Source organism: Hydra viridissima, unplaced genomic scaffold, assembly GCF_058129835.1.
Source record: "Hydra viridissima isolate aposymbiotic clone 2 unplaced genomic scaffold, HvirCarnegie_v1 scaffold_1, whole genome shotgun sequence".
Classification (NCBI taxonomy): domain Eukaryota; kingdom Metazoa; phylum Cnidaria; class Hydrozoa; order Anthoathecata; family Hydridae; genus Hydra; species Hydra viridissima.
The window spans coordinates 33,349,195-33,368,747 of record NW_028324300.1 but is presented as its reverse complement, the minus strand read 5'-3'; the positions used below and the strand labels follow the sequence as shown (position 1 = coordinate 33,368,747).

The 19,553-nt window shown below is 29.2% G+C and overlaps 5 protein-coding genes and 2 pseudogenes across 12 annotated transcripts in view; 2 read left to right on the top strand and 5 right to left on the bottom strand.

Annotated features, from left to right (window-relative positions):
• LOC145192415 (zinc finger FYVE domain-containing protein 9-like) overlaps nucleotides 1-19,553 on the bottom strand; it is a 220,750-nt gene that overhangs the window by 177,047 nt on the left and 24,150 nt on the right. The window lies entirely within an intron of this gene.
• LOC145192126 (5'-AMP-activated protein kinase catalytic subunit alpha-2-like) overlaps nucleotides 1-19,553 on the bottom strand; it is a 68,089-nt gene that overhangs the window by 24,386 nt on the left and 24,150 nt on the right. The gene's annotated exons all lie outside the window — the stretch shown is intronic.
• LOC149894641 (uncharacterized) lies at nucleotides 479-1,851 on the top strand (annotated as a pseudogene).
• LOC145192387 (uncharacterized) lies at nucleotides 4,800-8,470 on the bottom strand. 2 transcript variants are annotated; one of them, XM_080069635.2, is made up of 11 exons: nucleotides 8,263-8,470; nucleotides 7,831-7,971; nucleotides 7,683-7,731; nucleotides 7,544-7,591; nucleotides 7,295-7,428; nucleotides 6,877-6,963; nucleotides 6,386-6,773; nucleotides 5,449-5,984; nucleotides 5,274-5,362; nucleotides 5,173-5,199; nucleotides 4,800-5,063 (listed from the first exon to the last, which is right to left on the bottom strand). In XM_080069635.2, the coding sequence occupies exons 1-11, from the start codon at nucleotides 8,293-8,295 to the stop codon at nucleotides 4,931-4,933; spliced, it is 1,665 nt and encodes a 554-aa protein (XP_079925761.2). In that variant the 5' UTR covers nucleotides 8,296-8,470; the 3' UTR covers nucleotides 4,800-4,930. The 2 variants fall into 2 exon arrangements, with proteins under 2 accessions (XP_079925761.2, XP_079925762.2); XM_080069636.2 differs by lacking the exon at nucleotides 5,173-5,199.
• LOC145192622 (kelch-like protein 20) lies at nucleotides 9,581-19,389 on the bottom strand. 2 transcript variants are annotated; one of them, XM_090090472.1, is made up of 11 exons: nucleotides 18,642-19,389; nucleotides 18,189-18,351; nucleotides 17,618-17,836; nucleotides 16,983-17,209; nucleotides 13,112-13,221; nucleotides 12,360-12,547; nucleotides 12,057-12,263; nucleotides 11,569-11,702; nucleotides 10,984-11,087; nucleotides 10,142-10,369; nucleotides 9,581-9,908 (listed from the first exon to the last, which is right to left on the bottom strand). In XM_090090472.1, exons 2-11 carry the CDS (start codon nucleotides 18,301-18,303, stop codon nucleotides 9,737-9,739), a joined length of 1,704 nt encoding a protein of 567 aa, XP_089946598.1. In that variant the 5' UTR covers nucleotides 18,304-18,351; nucleotides 18,642-19,389; the 3' UTR covers nucleotides 9,581-9,736. The 2 variants fall into 2 exon arrangements, with proteins under 2 accessions (XP_089946598.1, XP_089946593.1); XM_090090467.1 differs by lacking the exon at nucleotides 18,642-19,389 and having other exon boundaries at nucleotides 18,189-18,533.
• Nucleotides 14,465-15,292, top strand: LOC149894640 (uncharacterized; annotated as a pseudogene).
• Nucleotides 18,818-19,553, bottom strand: part of LOC149894636 (NADH dehydrogenase [ubiquinone] 1 alpha subcomplex assembly factor 2-like) — a 24,886-nt gene continuing 24,150 nt past the window's right edge. For all 4 annotated transcript variants that reach the window (XR_016453416.1, XR_016453418.1, XR_016453422.1 and 1 more), the window contains one exon: nucleotides 18,818-19,389. The gene's annotated coding sequence lies outside the window, so the exon portion shown is untranslated. The remainder of the gene's footprint in view (nucleotides 19,390-19,553) is intronic.

Sequence of the window (19,553 nt, the reverse complement as noted above, 5' to 3'; positions counted from 1 at the left end):
TAGAGAGTAATAGTGGACCAAGTCCATTGATAGTGCTTTAATGTAAGAAATCAAGATTCAAGACCACATAAACTACACATTTTCTTAGAATTATTATTATTATATTAGAACAAGAATAACATTTGTACAGGTAAGATGCTTTAAATGAATATCTGATTATGGTTTTATATTAATATAGTGAAGTATACAGCACTTTCACACTTTATAAAGTGACAAAACTGAAATAGTTTGGTGAGCGATAATATAAGATTTATTCAATTGCTCTCAGCAGGAATATAAATAATGATTTGTTAGACAGTAGATATAATGGTCTGTCACTACCAAAGTTACAGCCTCTTTAGAAAGGTCTATTTTGTGGCTTTAATAACATCTAGCTAGGGGAGCACTTGCATGCATGTTGTGTACATGTACATTATTCTTTCTAATAATATTCTGAATGTATGTAATATTTAAATATTTATTGTAGAATAGTGTAAACATGCATTCACGAGCCGCACACATGGTGTCACTGGCATTGATAAAGTGCAAGAAGGTTCAGAGATCTCTAGCTACAGATACAACAATTGCAGATCCTAACTTAGCAGCAGATATACAGACAGAGCGTTCTACATTAGCAGCTGAATCTCCAATTGTAGCCGATAATTCACCGATTGTAGCAATTGAATCTCCGATTGTAACAACTGAATCTCCGATTGTAACAACTGAATCTCCGATTGTAACAACTGAATCTCCGATTGTAACAACTCAATCTCCGATTGTAACCGATCAACGCCCTCGAAAACGAAAACATTGTGTAACAAACAGGAAGAAAAATGTGATTAAGCGCTTACGAAATACAGGTAGCGAACATGTAAAGCATGGCGGAACGTTACAAAAAGCTAAGAAATTAAACGAACATTATTTAATAAATCACAGTTGCAAAAACAAATGTGCTGAAAATTTGACTTTAGAGCAGACTAAAACTCTGTTTGAAAATTTCTGGAAATTGGGAGATTTTGATGCACAAAATCTGTTTCTTGCTGGCTGCGTGAAACAATCAACAGTAGAACGCAAACGACCAAGAGTAAGAAAAAACAAAATTACGAAAAATGAAAAAAAACATGCAAAGGATTTTGCACGAGTATACTCTGTGTTTGCAGATAATAAGCCTGTTACTGTTTGCAAACCATACTTCTTGGCGATATTTGACATTAGCAGCAGTCGACTAAATCGTGCGTTAGTCAACCAACGGGAGAACACATCACTCGCATTAAAGATCATATCACTCGCATTAAAGATCATATTCGCATGTTTCCCACATACGAAAGTCACTATACTAGAAGTCACAGTGCATCTCGCCGCTTTCTACCTGCTCATTTGACGGTATCCACTATGTACGACATGTATAGAGAAAAATGCATACAGGATTCAGTCGAACCCCAAAAAGAGTGGAAATTTCGCGACATTTTTAATCATGAATTTAACTTGATGTTCCATCAGCCACTAAAAGATATGTGCAAGAAATGTGACATTTTTAAAACAGATATTGAAATAGAAAAAACTGAACACAAAAAATCTCAACCAAAAGCAGCGCATGAGATTCATTTGCGCAAAGCAGAGAAGGCGCGTCAATCCTTAAAACTAGAAAAGGAAAATGAAGACAATAAACATGCATCTTTTTGTTTTGACCTGCAAAAGGTCATGTCATTGCCTTGCCTTACAACCAATGAAGTTTACTATTGCCGGCAATTATCAGTGTATAATCTAGGCATTCATGACCTTAAAAATGACAATGCAGTGATGAATGTATGGCATGAGGGAACAGTTTCACGAGGTGCAGGTGAGATCGGTTCATGCTTATTGGCATATTGACAAAATCTGGCAAATAGGGATATTACGTCTATTACAGCATTCAGCGACTCGTGCGGCGGCCAAAATCGAAATATAAAAATTGCACTGTTATGGATGCATTTGACGCAGACGACGAGTATTGAACTGGTTAACCATAAGTTTATGGTCTCTGGGCATTCTTATTTGCCTAACGATGCAGATTTTGGAATAATTGAGAGAGCAAAACCGAAATCCACAGAGATCTTCGTGCCAGAACAGTGGTACAAATTGATCGAGAACTGCTCTATGAAGAAGCGCTTCAGTGTTGCAAGATTAAGCACTGATAATTTCAAGAGTGTGGAGCCCTTATTGAAATTAATTACAAATTGTGGATGAAATTGGATGAGAGTGATCAGAAGGTCAACTGGCTGGATATGCAATGGCTGCAACTTAGAAAGAACGAGCCATACAAACTGTGCTTTAAATACTCTTTAGATGATGGCGCATCATTCAGTTTCATTTCGCTAGCGAAACGCGGACGTCAAACGAATCTTAGTGAAGTGAGTTTGGCTCCACTGTACTGTGGAGCAACAAAACTGAGCAAAGAAAAATACTCAGATCTAATGAAACTGTTAAAGTATATTCCTCCCATCTATCATGACTTCTATCAAAAGTTGGAACACAGCGGTCACAACAAGGATGTACTAGAAGATGAACTGCTCGATGACAGCGGCGATGATGATCAGTAAATTCGTGTGGTTTTTATTGTACTGTTTGTAATAATGAGGACTATTTTTGCCGATAATTAGTAAATAGTAATTGTGTTTTTTTACAACATAGTATGAATTTGTACTACTTGTCTTAATTTGAATTGCTATTGTAAACGAATAATATGAAATTTGTTCATGATTTTACACTAAAATGATTTAGCGCTTTGTTGATTATGTTTAGAGAAAAAATGGACCAAGTCCATAACTATTATTATATTATTAATAATTATTCAAAAATTTATTTGTGCATTTCACATTTCTTGTTGTCTAAGAAAAAAGATTTAAAATGATACTAGACATCAATAATATTACATATGGCTGATTTATAATATATGCAAACACTAAGAACGCTTATTTCTAACAATATAGAAATATGGACTTGGTCCACTTTTACTCTTATGGGCTCATTTATTTAAAGTGATTAATTATTGGTAAAAAAAAGATTAATTAGTATTTAATATTATCATTTCTTAACTTTGCGATGAAACAATTTGCTTAACACTATGATCTCTTTCCTATATATTGCATTTTGAAGAGTGCTTGATATTTATTTTTCATTGTCCTATGAGAAACAAGATTAAAAAATTGTCAATAGGTTTTATTTAGACCCACCACCAATTAAAACTTCAAGGTTGAATAAAGACAAATAATTGTTGAAAAACATTTGAATTTTGCAACTTTTCCTTGTACTTTCAAAACTTGTCTTATTTTTTATCATTATTACATTTGCTGAAAAATGAAAATTTCACAAAACTTGTAGTAGTAATTGAAAAATTAACAACTTAGACATATGTATGAATGCATGAATGTATGTATGTATTTATGTATGCATGCATTCATGCATGCATGTATGAATGTATGAATGTATGTATGTATGTATGTGTGTGTGTGTGTGTGTGTGTGTGTGTGTGTGTGTGTGTGTGTGTGTGTGTGTGTGTGTATGTATGTATGTATGTATGTGTGTGTGTGTGTGTGTGTGTGTATGTATGTATGTATGTATGTACTTCCAACATATACCAAGTATATTACACAGAAAATGAATCATAAAAATTAGAAAAGATTAAGTGAAACATTAAGTTCATTTTCAAGTAAAAACCAAAAACAAAAAGATTAATATAGCAACAAGACAACTGGTTTAACATATTTTCATGTAAAACTGTCAAACTAGAAAATGTTTTGCTTGAAACAGCTGCAAAATATTTAAAAATCTAAAATTTCACGTCAAATAAAATGTAAATTTGATCACATGGTTTTACCCGACAAAAAAAAATCTTAATTACTCTTATCGACTTTAATACTCAAAGTGCCGTTAACGATGATTGCTTCTTTTAGTCGTGTTAGGGACGACGCCGAAAGGTTATAAAAAACGTCGGATTTTCTAATCGTACCACAAATCACTAATTGTACAAGTGGATAATAACAATTATCGAAGTGTACTGGACTGAACATTACTGGAAAAGATGTGCATAGAGATCATTTTGTTTATTTTTAAAGATATTCTTCTTTTTCATAAAAGACAAAACCCGTCATTTCCCATAACGTCGTAAAAAATTAGTATTTAAATTTTTAACAGCTTTTGCCTGGTAACGTTCATTTTAGCGAATTGTTTGCCAAAAAAATTATGCTCAAAAGAAATGTTTAGTGGCGCAACCGAACACTCATAAAAGCGAGACATGCCTTAAATCACCCGAGTCCAGAGATTGCAAAGCGTTTTTTTTTTAAAAAAAAAACTAGGTAATAAGAATGTACATCTGTGTTGTATATCTGTGTTGTCAATCAAAATGATGCTGTTTCTAAAACTTTTCTAATTGATTAACAAAATTCTTTAAAAACCCCAATACATTTTTGTAATTCGTAATTTTGAGAAACATGTTAGGAATTCGCTCAATAATTGTCGTTTATTCTGACATGCTTCATTCCTAACTCTGGTTAGCTAAAAAAAAAAAAATTTAATTATGTACACCATCAAAAATCATATCCCACAAATTCTAATAGCTTTTCTACGTAAAACTATGAAAACTTGAGGGATTCCTTTTTCCCGATGAGTTTTAGTACACAATGAAATTCAAACAATTCAACTTGAATGACAAATGTTATCCGAGTTTATATCCGACAAATGTTATCGAGATGATATCCGACGTGAAACAAAAGTGTACCAATTTCGTTTTTCTATTGCATAAATATTCATGCGTAAGCCTAGAGGAAAAAAGAAATAGGAACTTACAGATATTTACAATTTATATACTTTTGAACAATATAAATTATACAATTTTTTGAAAATTCGAAGAGTGTAAAAATCGAACATGCAGATGTGGCTGTAATCGGTGACTAAAACTTCGATATCTGTAAAACTAAATTGCTAGAGTTTTTTTATAGAGGTCTTGATAAATGGCATTTAAACTTGCATCAAAATTTTCTCGGTGTGTACCATCAATCAGCTCTTTCTGATGATACCATCTAGAATTTTGACACGGTTTTACAACGCTGAAACATAAATGTTAACTTAAAAAATTTATGCAGATGAAATATTCAAAAAAATCATGTAAATGAAACATTTAAAAAATTTATATTGATGAAATATTACTAAATGTACCTTTTAGTAGGTTTTTCATTTGAAGAACTAAAAGATATTACGTCATGACGTTAATACAAAAGCTATTTCACGAGTTACAATTAATAAAGTTAAAAACTTACTCTTCGTCATTCCACTCATCATCTAAGCTTGTGGGTGATGATGACGAAAAAGACGAACAGGATGATGCCGACGACGATAACCCGTATTCCTAAATATTAATCAAAATTTTTTAAACGAGAGCATGTTCAACAAAATCAAACCTAAAAAAAGGTTATTGAAACAACATAAACTTACAAGAACTGACTTATTTTTCTGCATTAATTCTTTAATACGATTTCGTATAGCGGAAGTGTCTGTAAATGGGTCGTAAGCACCTAAAGGTCCCTCTTGATTTCTTCTCGATGAACGTTTTTTATCAAAGTGTTTTGCATCTAAATAAGATGCTGTTATTCCTGGGTCGTATCCTTTGTCATAACTTCGGGAAAAGTATTTACTGCGTGTCTTGTTTACAACCCTGATCGGATCTTCATCACTTGAAGAGTCGAATAAGGTAGCGTAAGAGTAAGTAGTCTGAACAGGGCTGAAATTTACTTTGGCGTTCTTATTACGATATTTACCTTCTGGAAAACTATCGTAGCTGTTAGGCTGAAAAATCCTCGGGGTCTGGGGGCGAGAATGATCATTTTCAGCTTTGCATTTTTGAGTATTTCCCAAAGTATTTTCGTAATTCTTGAAGCGATGAAGTAGAAAGTTATCTGAACCATAAACAGTTTTATATGCATTACAAAGAGTGCACTTTTTCGACGGCACCGAGCAATATCCGCATAAAGCTGCAAGAAATTTAAATGAAAATAGAATACATTTTCAAATATGTAACAGTCCCGAACTTAGAATTGTGCAAGTTTCAACACATATTCTAACTATATTCAAATGTTAAAATGTTGCTAATTGCGTGATCAGTTCAATTTTTCATAAATTTAAAACATCAGACCTACATCATCAGATCTAGAGATTTATATTAAAGAGCACTAAGTAAAAAACTGTTCTTCCATTGATTATTTTTAAAAAAGCTTTCTCGTGGATATATTTTTTTACTTAAAACTTGATTCAGAACAAACTTTAAGTGCTCATTAGGCAGAGAAAATTTTAAAAATTTAAAAATGTACCGTTTTACTCCTCTGGTCTTCAATTAATTCATGCAATATCAATTTTAAAGAGCTTAAGTGCTAACCTTGTTTATGTTTCTCTTTTTTTTCTGGAGTCTTAAATTGGCGTGCAGAAATTAATGTTTCTGGAGCTTTCCCGGTTCGAAATGGCTTTACAAAGTGATTTCTTTCTTTTGAATTCATTTTTAGTAAGTTCAACCAGGTTTTCTGCGAAAAACTATTTTCTTTTAAACAGGGGCACTCGCAAATACAATGACGAGATGGCTTTTTGTTTCCAGGATGCTCTAAATTGAATTCAGTGGAACGACGCAACTCTTCTCTTAAATAGTTTGATTTATATTCTGGATTTGAATAACATTTGAAGAAAGGATTACGGAATTCTTTTGCATTTGGTGTTTGATAAGAAACGTCTTGGTTTCCCAATTGATCGCGGGCTGGAACCAAGATGTCTTTCTAAATAATTTGAAGACTATCATTATAAAGTGCAAACCAAGTCCATGAAATTTAAAAATTTAAAAAAACCGAATAAATGTTGAAAAAAATGTTCGTCACTCACGCGATGCTTCGTTGATTTAGGAGTAACCTCAAACGCTGGATCTTCGAACGTTGTGCTCGATGAAAAAATAAGCTTCGGGTCGAGAATCTAGAAAGGAAGGGTTGAAGTAGAGACTTGTTTAAAAAAACAGTATAAAAAAAAAACCCTTTCTTTTTCAAAACGAACTTCAAAATAATTTTAACAAAAACGAGTTAAACGAGTATTCGGTCGCATCACGAACGAGTGATTATTAAGTTTGTGATTATTAGCAAATCGCTAAGTTTGTGACGCGCTTAATAAATAATTGATACAATTAACTTGAGATGCACTAAATGATGCAATAAATAGAAAAAGAAATGTAAAAAAAAAAAAAAAAAATTTAGCCGATATCAAAAGTCATCGTTAGAAAAGACAATTTTAAAGATTAACATTTTTTCACCTTGGAATCGCTCAAAAAAGCTGTTTTGTGCAATAGTACTTCTCTTAACAAGCCATCATCTTTGGAAACGTAACTTTTAGACGGAAACAAAAACTTTCGCGCTGGCTCCTCCACATGTGCCAATGTTTGACAATCTAACGTAATGTAGTGTAATGACAGCCTTAGTGCATTGAAAGAATATGTATAAAAAAGTAACGCATCAAGATGGGATCGTTGTGGAACTTATAAGATTATGACATTTTGACAAACCTCTGCCGTCTTTTGTATATTGTTTCAGCTCAATTGTAATTGTTTCATCTAAGTTACGACAACAAATTCGCATTAAAATTTTTAGAAAAAACCCTAGTCATGAACATTTAAACTTTAAAGGAAAGAAATATTCATATACCTTCTAGTATTTCCATTACGTGATCAGGATTCTTTGCATTCGTAAAAAACTAAAAAAGAAACAGCAGTTCAAAAAAAAAACATGTCACATTTTCCCCGCCTTTTACACTAAAGATTAAAATGAGTGCCAACATTGTAAAAGTAAATACCCGTTGAAACAATATACTAGATCCAAAGGTCATCGGAAAGGAGGGGTAGACATCATCACTACGCTTTACTTGTCCAAACAAGCATACAGAAATGTAAACTGGTAGACGTGTGCGCAGATGGAGGGTGCCAGGGCACTCAACCTTTAATAAAAAATACCAGCAATTTAAATAAAAATATTAGTTAATATACTAATATAATACAAGTTAAAATATTTTATATTATAAATGTTAGTAGGAGGCCTGTAGTGAGAGATCATTCATTCCAAGTCATCTGGGTATCATGACCAGACAAATATATTTGGTTTTTATAATCAGACAAACTTAGCTGGGTATCATAATCGGAATACAAAACAATTTTACCACATTTCTTTTGAAATAACTACAAAAAATAAACTCATTTTTTCGAGTTAAAAATAATTTTTAAATAGTTACCTGTTTTAATCTTATCTTCACTTTACACTTCATTTACTTATCATAATATTGCACGGATGAAGATCATGAGCCGTTGCAAAATAAAGGAGACTAACAACATTATGATACTCAATATCAATATAATAGCATTAATATTAAATACTATTATGATAATATTAATATTTAAAATCAATATGAAAGTGTTAATATTAACTTGTATTTTTAAACAAATCAGTCTCTTCAGAGTATATACTCCATAAAAGTGATAAAATAAATATATAATACAAAAGTAAAATAAAACATAATTGTATAAAAAAATAACAAAAACTTTATAAACATGAAAATACACTTGAAAACTAAAATTAATTTCCACATTATTTAAAGTAACTATAGTTAATTTTATCAAATTTTAATAGATATAAATTTTAACAGATTTATTCCCTGATTTACGAGAAGAACCAAATTTTTTTCATATTTATGAACCTGATTCTATTTTTTATCATTTTACAGAAAAAATATTTAAAGTCACACATTTGCATATTTAGTGATAAAAAATACAGAAAAATGAAAAAAAGCCAAAAATAAATTTACTTGCAGCAAAATAAAAAAAAATCTTCATACAATTTTATCAAAAAAATTACTTACAAAATAATCTCATCTAATGTAAAAAAAGTAAATTAAATTAATATAAATTATATAATTTATTAATATAAATTATATATATTTTTACACACATAAACATTTCATTTGTAAAATAAGTTGTATGACACACACACACACACACATATCATACAACTTATTTTACAAATGAAATGTTTATTATTAAAATACTTTTGTCATATATTACAAGTTTTTGAAACAACAAACTTTTATTTTATGTAAACAAATTTTTTTAAAGTTATTAGATATTTGAAGAAGATAATACCTATTAGTAATTTAAAAACTTCGTATAACCTGAGTGCACAAAAATGAAATATTTTAAAGACTATTTAGTATAAGCAATATCAAACTATCCAAAAGAAATTTTTAAAACTTTAGTTTTTAATGCATTCAATTTAAAATTTTCAACTAAAACTTTCAAATTATAAAATGAGAATTTATGTAATGCTGGCTGTGCATTTATCAATACTGAATATGCTTTCCATCAACAAAAGCTGTGCATTTCATATATACCAGCTGAGTATTTCATACATACTGGTGCATTTCATAACCACAAGTTGTGCATTTTATGATTACCAGCTGTGCTTTTCATTAACACTGAATGCACATTTGATCAACAACGACTGTCTATTTCATCATTAATATTTTGTAAGCTCATCAACATCAGCTCATCAACATCAGCTCATCAACATCAGCTCATCAACATCAGCCTAATTTTGGTTTGGATTGGTTTTGAAGAGCAATAGTTGTTATAGATATTAAAATCTTACTAAACTCATTAATACTTTAAATATTTGTACTAAACTCATTAACACTTTAAATATTTGTAAAGGTTTCAGTTGGTATTGCTATGCCCAGAAAGATTGACTGGCGATGCTGATCTCGTGTGAACATCAGTGGACCTACGTTGATATGGTTTTTTGTGTGAAGCAACACAAACAGCAACACAATCGCGTGCGCAATTCATTGATGGCCCAACATGCCAGTGGTTAGTTAAGGGATCATATCTGTTTTAAAAATCAAATTAAATTTTTAAATTGAGTTAATAATTATTATAAATAAATTATTATAAGTAAATATATCACAATATGTTATAAATATATTGTAAGTCAATTATTGAATTATAAAAAATTTTATTTTTAACAAGTATTATATTAGTAATAATTTATAATATTATAGTAGTAATATTAAGTATTACATATTAGCTATACTAATTATAATTTTGAAAAACTTTAAATACTTTTCAACTGTATTTAAATGCTTTTCTCCATCAAAACCCCCACAAACATACAAAAAGCCATCTAAGACACCAGCACCAGCACCACTGCGAGGAGATATTAATGGAGCAATAGTTAGCCACTGATCTGAGGAGGGGTCATAACGCTCAACACTTTGATAACGAGTGGCATTGTCACATCCACCTATCGCATAAATATACCGATTCAACGTGGCGCATGTCACTTGTTTCCTAGGACAGATGCAGGACAATAATTTTAGTGAAATATAATTATGACAATATGAATTGACAGAATGCTAAAGTTTAAATTACTTTTTAAAACCTTAAAAAAATCTTAAAAGAAAAACTTTGATCAAAAATATTCTTTATGTTTCAAAACCTTGATGAAAAAAAAAATAAAAAATAGCAACTTAACAACAATCATCAGTCACAATCTAGCAAACCATAAAGATTGATGGGTAAAGAATTACCATTACAGAATTGTAATAAAAAACATATTGATATGATCAACTTATCAATCATAGCATTTATCAAAGAACATTACACAGATCCATTCATAGTGATTAAAAACATTTAAGACTCAATGGGAGGGCTTATAGCACCTCCTGTTATCTCTAACAGCTTTTTTTAAAAAACCTATGACTTTATCAGTATTGTCCAAACTTAATTTAAAAAGACACCTAGTAATTGTAACTATACTGAAACTAAGTAGTAAAAACAATTTTAAATGATTCCAATTTAATCTATAACAATAATGCTAATTTGTACTAACACTTTATCATAACAAAAAGCATTACATGATATAATAATTTATGATTTGAAAATTTTTTATTTAAAAATCATACCTAGCCACACTCATTGAGCTAATAGTTGACCAAGTATTTGTCTCAACTGTATATCGTTCACATGAACGTAAATTGTTGCCATCAGACCCACCAATTGCATAAATCTTGATATAAAATTCCAAAATTAAACACAAATTCTAACATCAAAAAAGCAAGCAGCAATCAAGTTGAACAATATTTATCTTTATAAAATTTTTTTTTTCTTACAAACAATATTTATTCTTATTAAAAATATTTATCCTTATAAACTATCTTTATTTTTATTAACAATATCTGTTATTGAAAATATTTATCCTTTAAACTATATTTATTCTTATCAAAAATATTTTTTCTTATAAGCTTATTATAATTTAAGTGACATAAATTTATGTTATAAAAGCTAATGGTGTTGTTCTAAAATCTCTAGAAATATTTTTGGAACTTAAAAATTGAGAAATAATAAACACACATATCAGAAGTTCTTTGTGAAAAGAAATTTTAAAACAAGGTAAATAGTGTTTTAGTAGGAAGCTATGGTTGCACCATTTTGAATAAACTTGCTTTCATTATCTGTTTATATCCACCTCCTTGTTATAAAGATTTTACCTGTTCAGAAAAAGAACAAGTACAGCAGCCAACCCAGAATCTTGTTTGATTCATCGAAGCAATAGGTGACCATTTGCCAGTTTTAGTGTCATAGCATTCTGCAGTATTGAGTGGTGTTGAACCATTAAAACCTCCTAAAAAAGTACATACTTTAGGAGTTTACAATACAAATGGAAATGGAAAAATGTGTATCAAATATTAAATAAACAAACAAAAACAGTTTAAAACCATCAAATATACAAAAACCATTTAAAACTATGAACTATTAAACAAGATAAGATAATAGATAAAATCATGAAATAAACTGATAATATTCATTATACTTATGCTAATAACTAATCTTTTATGTATAACTTTGTTACTAAGGATAAGTACATTATTTTAATGTTGCAGGTTGCCACTACCTATCTTTTAAAATTTTTGTAAGAGTTTATTTAATCTGTAAAATTTAAACAACTATTTAAAAAAGTATTTCTAAATCTTTTCACCAATTGCATAAATCTTCCCACTGCACATGGTAACCCCTACACCATTTCGGTTTGATGACATTTCAGGTAAAGGTATCCAAACATTGTTGTGTGGATCGTAACGCTCAGCAGTGTTTAAGCGACTTGTGTCATCACTACCACCACAAATGTATAAAGCACCACCAACAGAGGTGATGTCAGCTCCAAAACGACAAATACTCATTTCACCTGCATGAAAAGTATGAACAAAATAATACTTTAAATTTTGTTAATCATAATTATGATAATATTGTAATTCTATGATTTTTAGTAGAATCATTTTACCAATTGGTTTCCATTTGCCTTCTTTTGGATCATATTTTTCGGCTGTTTTCATAGCCTCTCTACGACTCATTCCTCCAACAGCATACATTACTTGGTGTGAAGAAGCATATTTACGTGGAAGAATACGAGCAGATATTGTTTTCAGTTTTGGTAATAAAAGAAACTTTGTAGCTTCCAAGAGTAAATCACTTAAAAGTCAAATAAACAACAATTTCACAAACTCATAATTGTTATATTACGTTTAAATTATTCATCCTATTTATATTACACTTCCTATTGCAAAAAGAAAAAACAGAACTGTCTAGGAAAAAAATAACTAGCAGCTATCACTCACTTTGATCATATATATTCTATGGAATGGGGTATTTTTAACTAATGGAAACATTGAATCTTTAGGCAGATCTCTGGAATTAACATTGAAAACTTTGTGTAGAACTTTTAAACTTTATTTTTAAGTAAAAATAAAATTCTGATACTTAAATCTAATTTACTTTGAAATAAAAGCCTTTCTAAATAAATTAGTACATGGTAAAATATTTAGAAAGGTCTACATAAATGTTACTTTTATGCATAGCATAGAAAATTAATGATTTGGTAAATACAATAGAGCACTTATAGACAAAAAAATTATAATGCACAAGTTACAAGGAACAAAGAAAAAAAATATATATCAAAAGTTTGTATTGTAAAATATCACAAATAAAAGAAATAAAAGAAATTATAGCACACTAAAATTAAAGATATTGTTTTACCAACAAACACGATTTTCTCTGATAATATCTTCGTTGGCAACACGCTCCATTAGGAATTCAGCAGATAGTAGAGGAAATCTGACATGAGAAAATAATTCTGCAGCAAATTGCTAAACAAAAGGGAAAATATTTCCTACAAAAGAGAAAAAAAAGAAGAAAAAGAAGTTAAAAGCAATAAAACTTCATAACTAAGATTCTTTATTGCAAGCATAAAAAAAAACTACAAATTGAAAACATTACATGCAAAAGTTTTCACTTATAAATATTCTTTGAGCAGAAAAAATATTGCAATGAGTTATTGATGGATCTAGAACTAATAGCTACATTAATTATTCACACTTAACATTTCAAAATTTCATAACATCAGTTGTCTAAAAATAATACCCATAATGTATCCAAGAAAGAACTTCCCAAAAGGTTAAAATGTTTATATCCAAATCAACACAATGCTAATCTGCTGATTAGATTTAAATATTTATCTGCTCTTAAATATATAAAAACTGATCACACTTCAGATTTAATCTTTTGAAGTTTAAACTTTAAATAACCGGTTATAAATATATACCCAGTTATAAATATATAGGGGAAAATCTCAATGAATGGGACAGTTTTTCAAATTGCTTTTTAAACGTAGAAAAACTTGTTTAATATATATATTTAAATATGCTTGATAACCACCGACTCTTGCTCAATGATGTAGTAAAACAAAAAAATTGGATTTGCATTTGGCTATTGGAAAAAAGAGAGTTTTATTGGAGCATGACATTTGTCCCATTCATTAAATATGTCTCATTGAATGGGACAAACATAAAAGAATTAAAAAAAAACGTATTTATTTCAATCATTTTTCAAATTAGTTTATTAATTGTAAATGTACAGTGTCCTCAAAAAAAAATGGGACAGCATGACTTTTTTGTTAAAAGTCATAAAAATCATTGTTGTATCAATTATTTTAAAGTTTTTTTTCTTAATTATAAAATTAGAACAAATAATGAACTATACTATTTAATAAAAAAACAAAAATAATTGATTTAACTTTTGTAATTCAACTAAACTGCAGAATTGTTAGAAATCTAACATAAATGAAAAAATTGTATGCATTTTTTATAATAAAGTAAAGTTGATTGTACCATTAAATGTTTAAAAGTTTTTGGTTTTCAATGTTAGATACTTAATATATTTACACTATTTTAATATTTAAAATGAAAAGAAATTGAAAAAAAAGGAGGTGGGCCCTCAAATTGACAACAGGTAAAAAAGGGTATCTTTAACATTGTATTTTATATTTCCGATTAAAGCTTTCCTCATTATAAAGTGTTACATGTAATTTTATATTGTTTTTTTGCAAAGTAAAGTTCTTTTTAACTTTTCAAAATGACATTTTGACTCAAAAAAGTTTATATTATTTTATTTAAATTAATTTTTTTAACAATTTTATATAATTAGAAAATATAATTAAATGGCAACAATGGCAAAGTTAAATGCTTTTGATTCTACTATTACAAAAATTCAATCATTAAATAGGTATAAGACATTCATACTTATAGTATTTTGGTATTTAATTGGAACTATATCATTTGTTTATCAGTTAAAATTCATATTTACCAACTTAGGAAAAAACACGTTTCAGACTTTGATAAAGGAAGAATAATTCAAATGCACAATGCAGATTGGCCTTTGCGTAAAATTTCCAAACAAGTTGGATGTGGTAAATCTACAGTTCAAAGAGTTGTGTCCAGATTTATTTCTCAAAATTCAATTAGCAGAAAGTCAGGGTCAGGAAGAAAGCGATAAACGACAGAAAGAGAAGATCTATTGATTGTTAGGGAAGTGATGAAGAATCGTAGGATATCAGTGAGTCAGATAAAACAAAATTTAAACCTTGAACACTTATGTAACAATACAATTGTTGCAAGAATAAAGAAAGGTGAAGAGTTTACTTCAGGGTGGCAAACAAAAAAGCCTTTTATAAACGAGAAAAATCGTGTTAAGAGATTAAAATGGTGTAGAGATTATTTAAGCTGGACTTCAGATCAATGGAAACGTGTCATAAGATTATTTAAGCTGGACTTCAGATCAATGGAAACGTGTCACCTTTTGTGCTACAATATGGTAATCGAGGAAGAATTTGGAAAAAAAAAGGTGAACCATATAATCCAGAGTGCACACGTGCCACAGTAAAGCATGACAAAAAAATCATGGTTTGGGGTGCATTTGCTGCTCATGGTGTGGGAAACTTGTACAGAGTTGAAGGAATTATGGATCAACATAAGTACCATTATATTTTAGTTAACCAATTAAAACCTAGTATAACACATCTATTTCCAGATGGAAACTATATATTTCAGCAAGACAATGACCCAAAGCATACAGCAAAAAAAAATAAAAGATATATACAAAAGGCTGGTATACCTACCTTTGAGTGGCCGGCACAATCACCTGATCTTAATCCAATTGAGAACCTGTGGTCTATATTAGATTCTAAACTAAAAGACAGAAAACCTTGTAATGAAGATGAATTATTTTTGTCACTTTTAAAAGGTTGGAACTCACTGGAAGTTAGCTTGTTAACAAAACTAGTTGAAAGCATGCCCCATAGATGCCAAGCGGTTATTGATGCAAAAGGTTATGCAACCAAGTATTAAAAATGAATATTATGCTTAAAACTGATTTAATTTCTATTTAGTTGTATCAAGGGAAAATGTAATTGCATAAAGCATTCTATGTTAAACAACATAGATGTAAAAAATTAGAAAACATACTCAATTTTACCATTCTTTTTTAAAAAAGTTGAATTTTCCTATTTTAGTTGATTTTTACTAATTCCGTTGTTTTGTTATAAGTCTAACTGTTTTATTGATTTTTTTTTGTTTTTAATGAAAAATATTGTGTAATAGAAGTAATTATTTGACATATTTTAAAAAAAGTTAAAAAATATTTCACAAAAATTTAATTTTTTTTGCTTTTTTTAAAAAAATCATGCTGTCCCATTTTTTATTGAGGACACTGTAGTTAAATATATAGATACATGCATAAAGACCACACAAAAAATATTTTTAACTTTAAACATTTTAACTCTAATAAGATTTCAATCAAAGCAGAACTTTCTCATTTTAGAATATTATATTTAGTTATTTTTATTTAAGTAAAATATTGCAGTATAAAAGTGTGCAAATAATACCCATTACCTATGGGGATAAAAATAAGGGACTGCAGCATCCTTCTACTGAGCTGTAAATAATACTTTGTTAAATTCATTCAATAGGTAGTATTTTGTCCCATTCAATATGTGCATCACTTTATCCAAAAATGATTAGTCACACCAAAAACACCATTAATTAAGCTTGAATGTTTTACTCACTGTAGTACTAGAGACTTTAAGCATGGAATTTTATTTTCCATAACTTCAAAAATCGCTGCAAAATCAGAAGAAAAAAAACATTTTTAAAAATTACTTTTTACATTCGAAAACACAATAACATCTATTGCCATTACGGTCATAGAGAAATAGGATGGATGAGTCGGTCAGTTGAGTTCTTGTTTCTATCACTCTCTGTTACAAGAATTTAAAAATCCTTACATTGATGCTTCTATAAGAATCTGAGTTTGTCCCATTCAATAATCGTCCCATTCATTAAGGTTCTCCCCTACCCAATAATCAGTAATAAATTAACAGCTGCACTCTGAGCACAGTTACAAAAACAAACAGGTTCTTCTGTAATACCATATTTGCAAAGAAAATGTAATAAAGAATGTTAGAGTAAGAATTATAGCTAAAAAAGAAGCTAAAAAAGTATGAAAATCTTTTGCAATTATCAATGTAATAATCCGGAAAGAAAAAAGCACAGAAAGTTTGAAATGTCAAACTTACTTTTCTATTCTCATAATCATATTGTAACCATGCCACCACAACTTCAAAAACTCGTTCCTCAGAATTAACACTGAGCCCATCTTCTGAAATGAGTTTACACATGTGTGCTATATCTATTTTCATAAATTCATCTCCTTGTACAACTTCAATAAAGTGATTTACGGCAAAGTTATGAGCACACTCTGCCAGCTGCAGACAGTTATGAGATTCAGCAAAAGCTGATATGCCTTTAAAAAAACAAAATATTCTTAAAAAATAACTTCAGGCTTTATTTAGGTGGGATCTAATTTTGGACTTGTTTAAGGAAAAATACAACATAAAAGTAAATATATTTTGGACTTGATAATTGAGCCCTAAAGGAGGCAGAAAGAAATAAAAAGTTAAATTGACAAAACACCACAAGACAAAACTATTTTAGACTTGTTTGAAAAAAAACACAAAAGTAAATAAGTTACTAAGTAGATAACATATTAGGAAATTTTATTTATTAGAAAAAGCATAATACAGTAATAATTGAGCCCTAAAGAAGGCAGAATGAATTAAAAAATTAAATTGACGAAACACCACAAGACACAACTTTAAAAGAAATAGCTAATAAATAAAACTTTTTGTTAGAATTTTTTTAATATATATACCTAGACAATTATTGACAGTCACTTTTCTTTTTATTACTTCACAGCATGCTTGTTGCAGTCTGGGGAGTTGCAGTAAACCAGCAACTTGCATGAGAGCTTCAACATTGCTCTCACTAATATGGATTTTTGAGGTATAAAAGTAATCAATTATTTGAGAGAACACCTTTTCTGCTTCATTGTGAATCACAACCTCTTTCAATTGACTCTCAGCTAAGCTTCCTTTAAATACAAAATTTTCCAATATTCTATTTCACTGACAGATTTAGAAGCAGTTGAGAAGTAAATGAGAAGTGATAAGAAATAGATAAGAAGTAGATTGGAAGTAACTCATCTACTTGTCAAACTCTCAGTGAAAAGATTAAGACTGATGAGCTGACTTAGAAATAAGTCTGATTCATCAAACAAATTGGAGAAGAGGATAACAGGTAATAAAATTGTTAAAGGTTAAAAATTAAAAAAAAAATAAAATAAAAAGAAATTGAATATGCAACAAAAGATACTAAAAATAGCTGTCTATGAACAAAAAGTATCTGTGAACAAAATAAATAATAAAAAAAGTAGCAAAATAAACCTGTGAACATCGCTCGAAAATAAGGACTGCTTGCTGCAAGGACAGCTTTATGTGCAACAATGCGAGTGGACCCTATTAAGAGGTGAACATCGCATAAATCTTCATGATTCCGCATTGACTTCAATGAAGAGAGAAATTCGTTTGGATGAGCTACATCAGAAAACTGTATAGGGGTTTGGAATGAAAAAGTTGCTTTAGTGTTATTATTATCATCCATACCTTCTCCAACCAAATAAGATGGATGAAAAATACAAATAAATATCCAATAAAATACTTGCTGCATAAAAATATTAATATATTTTAAAAAAGTCAGCAAATCTGAAAATAAGCAAACTTGCTGGTTTTTAAAACACCTTTTTTTTTTTTAAAAAAAAAAACAAAACAAAACAATAATAATACCTAATAGTAAAAACAAACAGACAAACAGAAATAGTAGAAAAAACATTTATTTACATTATTTAATTTATTTATTTTTACAATTATTTTCTCTCAATTAGAAGATAACTGTAAAAAAAAATTTTTGCCAAAATACTATCTTGATGTTGATAGATGGCTTGTTGATAATCTTTAGCTTTATAAAAGTAATATAGGATAAATTAATTGGTATAGTAGTTAAAAAAACTATAAACTTTATTTGAACATGTTTTAGGGTAAATAAAGAGTTTATTTTCATAAAATATCAAGTAAAATTACAAGAATCAATTCAATACATTATTTATAGAAACAACCAAGTGAGTTGTAACAACAAGAAACCAAAATAACAACACATTTTATAACACATATAACAACAATAAACAATAACAGAGATTGCAACAATAAACAACAACACAACATTACAACAATAAACAACAACACACATTGCAACAATAAACAACAACACAACAACACAACAGTAAACAACAATACAACATTGCAACAATAAACAACAACACACTTATATGCAGTTGTAAACTTATCTGAGAACTATTTTTACAAAATGTGAAGTTCCGACAATTATAACTCAATATTTCTAAATTCTCAATTGCTCTGCAGGTTTGACATTTCACTTGGACAATGTTAGACTTTCAGTCACTGAATAAAATACTCAGAGTAACCACTTTTGAGTAAAATTTTAGTAGAATGCAACTGGTAGAAAATTATCAATCAATACGTATGCAACTGGTAGAAAGCTCAAAACTGTTTGGAAGTTGTTTGTTGTTTTCTAAAAAAAAAAATTAAAAAAAAAGGTTTTTATAAATCAATTTAAAAGGATAAACTTAAAGAAGTATGCATTTGTTGTATTATTTATTATTTCTGTTTATTATCATTATCACTATTTTATAAAATGTGACAAATCTTTAATGTGATATTTGTTTTAGTAACTCA